The sequence below is a fragment of the Rhinoderma darwinii genome, chromosome 4 (genome assembly GCF_050947455.1).
Source record: "Rhinoderma darwinii isolate aRhiDar2 chromosome 4, aRhiDar2.hap1, whole genome shotgun sequence".
Classification (NCBI taxonomy): Eukaryota; Metazoa; Chordata; class Amphibia; order Anura; family Rhinodermatidae; genus Rhinoderma; species Rhinoderma darwinii.
Genome location: NC_134690.1, coordinates 315,444,992 through 315,458,385, shown reverse-complemented (window position 1 = coordinate 315,458,385; position 13,394 = coordinate 315,444,992). Strand labels below are relative to the sequence as shown.

The 13,394-nt window shown below is 38.8% G+C and overlaps 1 protein-coding gene across 2 annotated transcripts in view; it reads right to left on the bottom strand.

Annotated features, from left to right (window-relative positions):
- LOC142761218 (protein Mis18-alpha-like) overlaps positions 1 to 13,394 on the bottom strand; it is a 36,806-nt gene that overhangs the window by 17,923 nt on the left and 5,489 nt on the right. For both annotated transcript variants that reach the window (XM_075864409.1, XM_075864408.1), the window contains one exon: positions 9,579 to 9,675. In XM_075864409.1, coding sequence (XP_075720524.1) covers positions 9,579 to 9,675 — 97 coding nt within the window. The remainder of the gene's footprint in view (positions 1 to 9,578; positions 9,676 to 13,394) is intronic.

The following is a 13,394-nucleotide window of genomic DNA, read 5'->3' as shown; positions in this document are numbered from 1 at the left end:
GGTGCTTTTTCTCCTTTATTCCTTGTAAAAATTAAAAATGGCTACCCTTTTACAGAAAAAAAAGTAGATTTTTACCTTTACAGAATAATTCCAATGAATTCAGCAAAACAACTGTGGGGTCAAAATGCTAACTTTACCCCTAGAAAAATTCCTTGATGAGCGTAGTTTCCAAAATGGGGTCACTTTCCGGGGGTTTCCACTATTTTGTTCCCTCCAGTGCATTTCAAACGCGACACGGCACTAAAAACTATTCCAGCAAAATCAGAATTTCAAAATCCAAATGGTGCTCCTTCCCTTCGGAGTCCTGCTGTGGGTCCAAACAGCTGTTTATTACCACATATGGGGTATTGCTATAATCAGGAGAAATTGCTTTACATATGTTGGGGTGTTTTTTCTCTTTTATTCCTTGAAAAAATTTACATTTTCTAAGTTTTTTCAGAAAAAAAGTAGGATTTTTATCTTCATATACTAATTCAAATAAATTTAGCAAAAAAACTGTGGGTTCAAAATGCTAACTATACCCCTAGATAAATTCCCTGAGGGGTGTAGTTTCCAAAATGAGGTCACTTTTGGGGGTCTTTACGGTTTTGGCCCCACAAGACCTCTTCAAACCTGACATGGTACCTAAAATATATGCTAAAGAAAAGGAGGCCCCAAAATCCACTAGGTGCTCCTTTGCTTCTGAGGCCTGTATTTCATTAAATTACCACACTAGGGTCACATGTGGGATATTTCTAAAAACTGCAGAATCTGGGCAATAAATATTGTGTTGCATTTCTCGGGTAAAACTTTCTGTGGTATAGAAAAAAAAAATGTAATACAAATGAATTTTGTAAAAAAAAAAAAAAAAAAAAAAAGACATTTGTAACTTTCACCTCTACTTTGCTTTAATTCCTGTGAAACGCCTAAAGGGTTAAAACACTTTCTGAATGCTGTTTTTAATACTTTGAGGGGTGCCGTTTTCAAAATGGGGTGATTTATGGGGACTTTCTAATATACAAGGCCCTCAAAGCCACTTCAGAACTGAACTGGTCCCTGAAAAAATAGGCTTTTGAAATTTTCTTGAAAATATGGGAAATTGCTGCTAAAGTTCTAAGTCTTGTAACGTCCTAGAAAAATAAAAGAATGCGCAAAAAACGATGCCAAACTAAAGTAGACATATGTGAAATGTTAACTAGTAACTATTTTGTGTGGTATTACTATCTGTTTTACAAGCAGATACACTTAAATTTAGAAAAATGCAAATTTTCTCTAAATCTTGGTGTATTTTTGACAAATAAATATTGAATTTATCAACCAAATTTATTCACTAACAAAGTACAATATGTCACGAGAAAACAATCTCAGAATCGCTTGGTATAGGTATAAGCATTCCGGAGTTATTACCACATAAAGTGACACATGCCAGATTTGAAAAATCAGCTTCGTCCTGAAGCTCAAAACAGGCTCAGTCCTGATGGGGTTAACTCTCCAAAAAAATGAAAAAAAAGTGATCAAAAAGTTGCATGTACCACAAAATGGTATCGGTGAAAACTACAGCTCTACTTGCAAAAATTAAGCCCTCACATAGCTAAATTGACAGAAAAATAAAAAAAGGTTATGGCTCTCAGAACATGGTGACAAAAGACTTTTTTTTAGCAAATATTTTTTTTTTTTTTAAGTGGTAAAACCTAAAACAAAAACATATAAATTTGGTATCGCCGTAATCGTATCAACCAGTAGAATAAGGTGAACAAGTAGTTTTACCACCTGATGGGCGCTGTAAAAACAGAACCCCCCAAAAATGGCGTAATTGCTGTTTTTTCCCATTTCGCCCCACAAATATTTTTTTCAGCTTCCCATTACATTATGCATTACAATAAAAAGTGCCAGTGTCCTGCAAAAAACAAGCCCCCAGACTGCTATGTCGACGACAAAAAACAATAATAAAAAAAAACAAAAAAAAAACCTTGTGGCTTTTGGAAGGCGGGGAGGAAAAAAATATAATTTAAAAAATGTAATTGCCTGTGTCTCCAAGCGGGTAAAAGGGGTACTCCCAACTATTCACAGGAAATGCCATAAATGTCTGATAGTCTCAGGTTCCATCTCTGGGACCCACCTATATCGAGAATGGGGGAGGGGGGGTCACTCATTGGCTGCAGATTCTGGGTAGGGACTAGTGGAGAGGGGGCCATACGCATTCTCCATTCTTCTTTAGGAGAGTTACAGAAACAGACAAGCAAGCTCTGCAGCGTGTCACCCCCGTTCCCTATAGAGGTGCGGGTCACAGAGCTTTGATCTGCACCTATATGGTGTGGATATGCCATGAATGTCTAAATTGAGAACACCCCTATAGTGCCAAAATAGGTTTGGTACTTAAGGGGTTTTCCAGTCCTAAGAAAATAATAACCTATCCTCATCCTGATAGATTCCTGATCGATGGGGGTCAAATTCTCGGCGGTCCCACCGATCAGCTGTTTTGAAGGGGCCACATCTCTCGTACAAGTGCTGTTCCCCCTTCATTACTTACCTACCCGTACTGTGAATTGTTGACACACTTGTAGCGGCGGTTCACAGTATTTACAGCTTTCTACCATTCATTTCAATCAGGAGAAGTTTGTGATACCGTGAACCGTCGCTACAAGTGTGTTGGCGAATCACAATACGAGCAGGTTGGAATGAAGGGGAAGCAGCGCTCGTACGAGAGCCGTGGCCCCTTCAAAACAGCTGATCGCCAGCGGGTGCCGTTAGTCTAAACCCGAACGATCCGGCATTGATGGCCTGAGGATAGGCCATCTATTTTTTTAGGACTGGAAAACCCCTTCAGAACACAGCCGATTTTTTCAAATCGGACGTGTTACTTTATGTAGTAATAACTCCGGAATGCTTTTACCTATCCGAGCGATTCTGAGACTGTTTTCTCGTGACATGTGGTACTTTATGTTAGTGAAAAAATGTGGTCGATAAATTTGGTATTTATTTCTGAAAAACACCAAAATTTAGAAAATTTGCAAAAATTAGCATTTTTCTAAATTTAAACGTATCTGCTTGTAAAACAGATAGTAATGCCACACAAAATAGTTACTAATTAACATTTCCCATATGTCTACTTTATGTTTGCATCGTTTCTTGAACGTACTTTTATTTTTCTAGGACATTACAAGGCTTAGAACTTTAGCAGCAATTTCTCATATTTTAACCCCTTCCCGACATCCACTGTATATACTCCATAGAGCGAGTGTGTCGACTGTAAGGGTATGTTCACACGCTTAACAAAAAACTTCTGAAAAATATGGAGCGGATTTCAGAGAAAACAGCCTCTGATTTTCAGGCGTTTGTGAAGCGGAGAATGAAATTTGGAGCTTCTTTTGAGGCGTTTTTCATAGTGTTCAATGGAAAATCAGCTCCAAAAAAACACCTTAAGAAGTGACATGCTACTTCTTTTTACGGAGCGTCTTTTTAGGCAGTTTTTTGACAGCGAAGCGTAAAATAAAGGCTCGTGGGAACAGAACATCGTAATCCCCATTGAAAGCAATGGGCAGATGTTTGTAGGCGTATTAAGAGCGTTTTTCAGGCGTAATTAGAGGCGTAAACCGCCTCCATTATGTCTGAAAATAGGTCGTGTGAACCCAGCCTTACAGCCGACACTTCCGGGTAACGAACGGGATCCCGTTTGAGCGCGATCCCGCTCGTTTAACCCGCTAAATGCCTCGTTCAATAGCGATCGCGGCATTTAAATTACTAAAAACAGGGGGGTGACCCCCTGTAACGTCCCAACCGCCCCCCCGCGGCAAGATCAGGGGGAGCCATTGGTTGGCACGGCTGCCAGGGCTTCATAGGAGACTGTCAGAATCGCGATATACTGCAATACGTTAGAATTGCAGTTTATCGTGCGAGCGATCTAACGATCGCTGGTTAGAGTCCCCTAGGGGGACAAGTAAAAAAAAAAATATATATAAAAAATTAGTAAACTAAAAGGTTTTTTTTAACAAATAAAAAATTTATTAAAAGCTCAAAAAAAAAACAAAAAAAAAAAAAACCTTTTTTCCATTTTCCCTCAAGCACAATGTGTAAAAAAGAAAAAGCTAACATAACTGGTATCGACGCGTCCGTAAAGTCTGAACTATTACAATATATCATTATTTAGTCCGCAAGGTGAACGCCGTAAAAAATAAAATGCTGTTTTTTGGTCCCTTCTCCCACAAAAAATGAAATAAAAAAAGTGATCAAAATGTCTCACGTACCCCAAAATGATACCAATATAAACTGCAGCTCGCCCCGCAAAAAATAAGCCCTCACACGGCTAAATCGACAGAAAAATAAAAACTTTATGGCTCTCAGAATGTGGCGACAAAACTCAAATTTTATTTTTAGCAATCAGTTTTTTTCCTTGTAAAAGTAATAAAACAAAGAAAACAATATAAATTTGGTATCACTGTAATCGTATTGACCCGCAGAATAAAGTTAACATGCCGTTTTTACCGTACAGGGAGCACTGTAAAAACAAAACCACCCAAAAGGTTGAGGAATCGCTGTTTTTTTCCTATTTCACCCCACATATATTTTTTTTTTCGTTTCCCACTACATTATACGATAAAAAAAAAAATGGTGCTGTGAAAATCTACAACTCGTCCCGCAAAAAACAAGCCCTCATACGGCAATATTGATGAAAAAATAAGAGCTATGGCTTTTGGAAGGTGAGGAGGAAAAAACAAAAGTGAAAATCCGAAAAATGGCTGCAGAGGGAAGGGGTTAAAGAAAATGCCAATAGGCCATTTTTTTCAGGGACCAGTTCAGTTCTGAAGAGCCTTGTTCTGAAGTGGCTTTGAGGGCCATATATATTAGAAAATCCCCATAAATCACCCCATTTTGAAAACTGCACCCCTCAAGGTATTCGAATCAGCATTCAGAAAGTGTTTTAACCCTTTAGGCGTTTCACAGGAATTAAAACAAAGTATTTTTTTGTAACACAGAAGATTTTACCAGAGAAATGCAACTCAATATTTTATTGCCCAGATTCTGCAGTTTTTAGAAATATCCCACATGTGGTCCTAGTGCGCTAATGGACTGAAACACCGGCCTCAGAAGCAAAGAAGCACCCAGAGGATTATGGGGCCTCTTTTTTTAGAATATATTTTAGGCACCTTGTCAGGTTTGAAGAGGTCTTGTGGTGTCAGAACAGTGGAAACACCCAAAAAGTTACCCCATTTTGGAAACTACACCTCAAGGAATTTATCTAGGGGTATAGTTAGCACTTTGACCACAGAGGTTTTTCGCTAAATATATTGGAATTAGTCTGTAATAATGAAAATCTACTTTTTTTCTGAAAAAACTGAAATTTTTCATATTTACAAGGAATAACGAAGAAAATGCACCCCAACATTTGTAAAACAATGTCTCCCGATTACGGTAATACCCCACATGTGGTAATAAACTGCTGTTTGGACCCACAGCAGGGCTTAGAAGGGAAGGAGCGCCATTTGGATTTTGGAGCACTGATTTTGCTGGAATGGTTTTCGGTGCCATGTCACGTTTGCAACCCCCAGGAGGGACCAAAATAGTGGAAACACCCCAACAGTGACCCCATTTTGGAAAATACACCTCCCAAGGAATTTATCTAGGGGTTTACTTAGCATTTTGACCACACAGGTTTTTTGCAGAATTTATTAGAACTAGGCCGCGAAAATGAATATCACAATTTTTTCCACTAAAATGTTGCATTTTTTCATTTTCACAAGGGATAAAGGAGAAAAAAAAACAAACAATTTTTGTAAAGCAATTTTTCCCGAGTCCGGAAATACCCCACATGTGGTCATACATTTTTTTCATTAGAAATGAATTAACCCTTTCAGGACTGATCTATTTTTTGCTTTCTTATTTTAGTTTTTCACTCTCCGCCCTCCAAGAGCCATAACTTTATTCTCTTTCTGTCAGTAGAGTGATGTGAGGGCTTATTTCTTGCGGGAGGTGTTGGTTTCTATTGACACCATTTAAAGTACCATAAAATGTACTGGGAAACTGAAAAAAATAATTTGCGGGCTGAAATTGAGAAACAAAAAAAAAAAACGGATTTGATTTTTTGTGGGTTTCGTTTTTTTACAGCTTTCACCGTGCGGTAAAAACGAAAACTTTACTTTATTCTGCGGCTTAATACAATTACGGTGATACCAAATTTATATCGTTTTTTTTTTCATATTATACTACTTTTACAGAGAAAAATCTATTTGTTAAAATAAAAAAACGTTTGTTTCACCACATTCTGAGAGCCATAACTTTTTTATTTTTCGGTTGATTGCGCGGTGGAAGGTCTTAATTTTTGCGGGACGAGCTGTCGTTTTTATTGGTACCAATTTAAAAAAAATTCTCACTACTAAAAACTTTAATTCTTCTACACATTTTATTAGTCCCCTCAGGGGACTTGAACCAGCGATCATTGGATCGCTGGGACAATATACTGCAATACTAATGTATTGCAGTATATTGTTATTTTTACAGGCTTCTGTAATAGCACGATCACGGTTTCTGTCCGTTAGTCCCGGGTGTCAGCTGTAATACACAGCTGACACCCGCAGCATATGGAGCGGGCTCAGCACGTGAGCCGCCTCCATACATCAACCCCCGCACCATGACGTGCTATTAAAGGGAACCTGTCACCAGCATTTCACCTATTAAACCAGCAAGACCTGGTGGTAGTGGGTGAAAAATCATTTCTATATAACCTATAATTGTCTTCTTAGTCGGCTCTGTAGCTTTAGTATTCAGTTTTTTAGTGTTCCCACACCGTATGCTAATGAGTATAAAAGAGTCATATCTTCGTTTGAAAAGAGTCATATCTTCATTCCTCAAGTCTTTCAGAGTTTACCCCGCCTCCTTACTAATGATTGACAGCTCCACGTCGTTCCCCAGCACACAAAATCAAACGCTTGTGCATTGAGGTCCTCTTCTGGGGTGTGCGCTCAAAGGGATACCGGATTATTACGATAAAAGGCGCTTAATGTTTGCAGACCGTTATTTACAGTCAGAGGAGGAGTTTAGGAGAGGGGATACCGGCAATGAACTTTTGATAGCAGCGGCCAGTGAGGGATAAGTGAAGTTCAATTGGTGAAACGCTGGTGACAGGTTCCCTTTAAGTCATAGTGCGGAAACGGGTTAATGCACAGCGGATGGTGTGAACATTGCAATTTTCCACTGATATGCCATTTTAGTGCATAATATGTTGTGCCCAGTTTGTGCCACTGAAGACAAATACCTTATAAAACGTTAATCGGGTTATCCCGGGTATGGCGATGCCATATATATGGGCGCAAGCTGCTGTTTGGATATGCTGCAGGGGTCAGAAGGGAGGGACGCCATTTTGCTTTTGGAGTGCAGATTTTGCTTGGCAGTTGTTCTGTTTGGGATTTTGCTGGTATTTCAGTTTATAATGTGGGGGTGTATGTAATCTGTGCGGAGTACATCAGGGCATAAGAGGGTATAATAATGCGGTAAATAAATAATAATTCATAGATATGTGGCCAGTGTCGCACTGATAAATGGCACCCAATCTTATCCGCTTTTTGAACACTGCACATTTTGCATCGCCATATTCTGAGAGCCAGAACTTCTTTATTTTTTTACCACCGGAGCTGTGTGAGGGCTTATTTGTTGTGGGACAACCTGTAGTTTTCATTGGTACCATTTTGGGGTACATGCGATTTTTTTTATCACTTTTTATTCCATTTTTTTGCAAGCCGGTTGACCAAAAACAAGCAATTCTGACAGTTTTTTAGTTAATTTTTTTGCGGCGTTCACCGTGCGCTATAAATGACAATTTTACTTTATTTGCAGATCGATACGATTACGGCGATACCATATGTATATAGATTTTTTTTATGTTTTACAGCGTTTGCACAATAAAATCACTTTAGCAAATAATTTATTTTCTGTGTCACCATATTCTGAGAGCTATAACTTTTATTTTTGAGTAAAAAAAGCTGTGTAAGGGCTTGTTTTTTTGCGGGATGGGTTGTAGGTTTTTATCGGTACTATTTTCGTGTCCATGCGACTTTTTTATCACTTTTTATTCTCTATTTTGGGTGGGGTGGTGACCAAAAAAATACAGATTATAGTTATATAGTTGGGGTCGTTACGAACGCGGTGATACTAGACATGTGTACTTTTTTTTTAACGTGTTCATTTTTTTTCTATAATAAAATTCTTATTATAGGAAAAAAGAAATTTTTTGTTTATATAACATTTACACTTTTTTTTTTTTTAAAACATTTTTACCTTTTTTTTTTTACTTGTCCCACTAGGGGACATTTAGACTTGCAGCTTTGATTGCTGCTAGGGTACATTACACTACCTATGTAGTGTAATGCATTCCAACTGTCACTGTAACGTGACAGTCACACTGACAGGAAGTCTCGGAGGACCGGCCGGAGGCTGCTCCTCCGAGGCTTCCGTACATGGCAACCCGGAGGTCATTGTCTGACCTCCGATTGCCACAACAAGCATCAGCAGCCCCCACAATCACTTCGCGGGGGCTGCCGTTGTGCTTCAAACCCCTTAAATGCGGCAATATCAATCGGTCGCCGCATTTATGGGATTAATTGCCGAAATCAGCGGCGATGGTCCGCTGACCGGCAAGACTGGAGTGTCAGCTGACCTCCCGGTTCCCGGACACTGTCCGTTAAGACAGTGTGCACCGCAACTGTACGTCCTGGTGCTGGAAGCAAGGACGTACAGTTGCATCGCAGCGCGGAAAGAGGTTAAAAGATCCACAAGGGACAAATGAAAACCTGGACCGCACATCCACTTGATATACTTGATCTATTACGGCTCAGCAAAACAAAAATATACGAACATGAGAAACTTCGTAAACATTTTATTTAAACTGTATAAGCACACTTGCCACTTCACAGCGACCTCTTTCAAATGGGTCCCTACTCAAAAGTGTAATATTCCATGACAACCAATGCCGCTGCAACACAGCACCTGCAGAGGGAGCAACCCAGGAGACCAAGAGCACCCATGCTGCCAGTCTAAGCCCCCTTGGCTCTGGACCACTTCCACCCCAGATACAGCACCCCCTTTACTAAATACAAACTATGTCCATGCAGAGAACAACCACCCTCAAGATCTTGGTGCTGGTAACAAAACTGAAATAGGAAGTATTTTACAGAACCAGTCAGCTAAGTGAGCACTACTTGCTAAATAGAGTTGCCCAGCATAGTATAAAGTTAACCTAAGTTAACCTAATATTTTCTATGCATGCGGCACATCCAGGAGTGAGGCATATGTACTAAAATTGTTACACTATCCGTCAGTGCTGAGTGCAAACAAACCATGCGGGTCCATATAGCCAAATCTTGCTGAAGAACAGATATATATTAAAAAAAACAAAAAAAAACGGTTTAGCACATGCCATATTCAGTTCCATTGCCTTCACTTATACTACTTGAAATACCTCGCCAAAAACAGCGCCCCCAAGCGATCAGCTGGAGGTACAGCACAAACATTTTTATAACAAATTGTTAAAGGCCTATTTTTCTTTTTATAAAGACCGTAATTATAATTTAAAAAAATTAAAAAAATTGCATCATTAACTTCATAAATACCTTTTTAATTTCGTCTTCATAATAGTGACATGTCTCAAGAGTGAATGGGGTTTCAGATGCAGAGATTTTTTTCTGAAGATTCTCTCCAAGTTTGCATCTAAAATAAAGAATACATCAAAAAGACAAGGACCATCTAATGACCTCTCAGACTCAAACACAACACTAAGGTCCCATGCACACGACCGAAGAATTCGCCCGTGATTGCGGACCGTAATTACGCTCCGCAATTATCGACCCATTAATTTCTATTGACCACGGACACCTTCCCACATATTTACAAGAAAGTGCCCGGGCCGTAGAAAGCCTCCGCAAAAGATAGGACATGTCCCATCTTAGCTTTTTACGGACCGTGCTCCCATACTTTGTCTCAAGAGTAAATGGGGTTTCAGATTCAGGGAGTTGGACCCCCATAGATCAGGATGAGGATAGGTTATCAATTTCTTAGGCCTGCAAAACCCCTTAATGACCAGCCTATTTTAGACCTTAATGACCAAGCCATTTTTTAAGTTTTTCCATCGTCTCATTCAAAGAGCTAGAACATTTTTATTTTTGCGTCGACATAGCTGTATAAGGTCTTGTTTTTTGCAGGACAAGTTATTTTTAATAGCACCATTTTGGGGTATCTAGAATTTAAAGGGGTTGTCCCAAGTTGACTCAAATGTTTTTTTTTTTATACATTCTAAGCAGGAAATGAATTTGAAAACATTTGGTGTTAAAAAATTTTAAAAATTCATTTCCTAAGTGCCTTTTTTTTTACACTTGATAACTCAGCTAGTGCTGGTTATCTTTTCTAAAAAGGGGCGTGAGCGGCTCGATGTCAATCAAGCCGCTCCGCTCTGCAGTGTGCGCGCTCCCGATGTTGCTAGATACTGTAGTTCTAGCAACATCGGGAGTATGTTCGTCTCAAGCGGGCATGGTAAGCCCGATTGAGACGAACTTACCGTGAATGTACTGTACACTACACTACATTCACCCCGTTTCGGCAAGCCACTTTTCCCTCCCCCACCCTGTCACTACATTTTTGTACCCGCCGCATTGGTGCTGCATCAGCACCCGGCGAACAACTAAAAATATATAAAATAAAATAATAATCACCTAAGACGTTCTAACGGCACTCTGAACGGTCCCGTCACTTGCCATCTTCCTTCTTCTAGGCGCCGCTCGCATTCATAGTAACAATGCGTTGTGGCGCAGATGACGTAATCATATCAGGCCCACGTGATTACGTCATCTGCGCCCCCCGCTCTGTTATTGTGAATGGGAGAAGAAAAGTGACGGGACTGTTCAGCTCTTCGTGGGAACGTCTTAGATGAGTTTATTTTTGTATGTATGTTGTCATGTATGTGTATATGTGCATGTATGTATGTATGTTTGCATGTATGTATGTTTGCATGTATGTATGTTTGCATGTATGTTTGTTTGCATGTATGTTTGTTTGCATGTATGTTTGTTTGCATGTATGTTTGTTTGCATGTATGTTTGTTTGCATGTATGTATGTTTGCATGTATGTATGTTTGCATGTATGTTTGTTTGCTTGTATGTATGTTGTCATGTTTGTATGTGTATATGTGCATGTATGTGTATATGTGCATGTATGTTTTTATGTATGCATGTATGTATGCTTGCATGTATGTATGTATGTTTGCATGTATGTATGTATGTTTGCATGTATGTATGTTTTCTTGTATGTATGTTGTCATGTGTGTATGTTTTCATGTGTTTTTATGTATGTATGTTGTCATGTTTGTATGTGTATATGTGCATGTATGTATGTTTTCATGTATGTATGTATGTTTTCATGTATGTATGTTTTCTTGTATGTATGTTGTCATGTTTGTATGTTTTCATGTATGTGTTTTCATGTATGTATGTTTGTATGTTTTCATGTATGTATGTTGTCATGTTTGTATGTGTATATGTGCATGTATGTTTGCATTTATGTATGTATGTTTGCATGTATGTATGCTTGTTTGTATGTTTGCTTGTATGTATGTTGTCATGTTTGTATGTGTATATGTTTGTTTGCATGTATGTATGTTTGCATGTATGTATGTATGTTGTCATGTTTGTATGTGTATATGTGCATGTATGTTTGCATGTATGTATGTATGTTTGTATAAATGTCTGTATGGCCATGTATGATACTGTCTGCTGGCGCCCTGTATCTAAGCCAACTTTGCCGCAGGCTTCTATACATGGTATAACAGTCAGTATCACACATGAAAGTGAAACTAAGCCTACGACATGTTTTATTTCATTTTTTTTTTTATATTTTTGATTTTTTTACAGGTTTGGTGTTTGGACTACGTCGGTTTCGAGGACTACTTAGATTACGCTTTTTTTTCATCAATAAAATGGTTAATGAGGGTTGTGTTGGGGGTGCTTTATTTCAATAAAATATTTTATCTATATCTTTGTCTTTTCTTTTCAAGTTTTATTACTATCACTTTAGTAATGGCCGCTGTCTGAGTGACAAGGTCCATTACTAAGGGGAGGCTTAGTGTTAGCCGATACAGAGGCTAACACTAAACACCATTATTACCCTGGTACCCACCACCACCAGGGGTGCCGGGAAGAGCTGGGTACAATTTTTTTTTATTGAAATAAGAAATCCCCAACAAAACCCTCGTTAACCATTTTATTAAAATTTTCAAAAAACGTAGATCTACGCAGTAGTCCAACGAATCGAAGACGTAGTCCAATTGGTACATCAAAACCTGCAACAACATTAAAAAAAAAAGTTATCAATGTGAACAATACCGATACATATATATATATATATATATACACACACACACACACACACACCAATATATGCACAAACACACCAATATATACACAAACACACACATATACAAAAACACAAACATATACACACAAACATATACACAAACACAACCATATATACACAAACACACACACATATGTACACAAACCCATATATACACAAACATATATACAAACACATGTACACAAACACACCCACATATACACAAAAACACACACACACACAAACATATACACATATACACACACCCATATATACACAAGCACACCCATATATACACAAGCACATACACAAACATATACATACACACACACACACACACAAACACAAAAATATACACAAATACACCCATATATACACTCACACATAAACACACACACACATACACATCCATATATACACAAACACAGACACACACACACACACACACTTACCTTTAGCGGAGCGCAGACTTCTCGCGACGGGTGCCTTCCACTGCATCTCCTGCGCATGCGCCGAGATGCACGTTCATGAGTAAATGACATCCTCTGCTCAGGACGCAGAGGATGTCATTACGCATGCGCGACCACCGCTAAAGGTAAATAGCGGTGGCCGGGAACCTAGGCAACGAGCAGGATACAAAGAGGGACCGACCGCAACTTCAATCAAGGATATCAAGAAAACGACATCGCTGGACGACGGACAGGTAATTAGAATTCTTCTCATTTTTACATGGGGGAGCTTTATAGCTCCATTTATCAACTTGGGACAACCCCTTTAATGATTAACTTTCATGAACTTTTTTGGGGGGGCGGGGATAGGAAAAACCCCTGCAATTTCGGCACTTTTTTTTGCGTCCTAAATTTGCGTCGTTTACCGTGTGGTATAAGTAACACAATAACTTTATTCAGCGGGTTGTTGCGATTGCAACGATACCAAATTTATACAGGTTTTGTATGTTTTACTATTACACAGTGAAAACACTTTTTTTCAAAAATATTTATTTTTGTGTCTCCATATTTCAAGAGCCATAACTTTTTTATTTTTT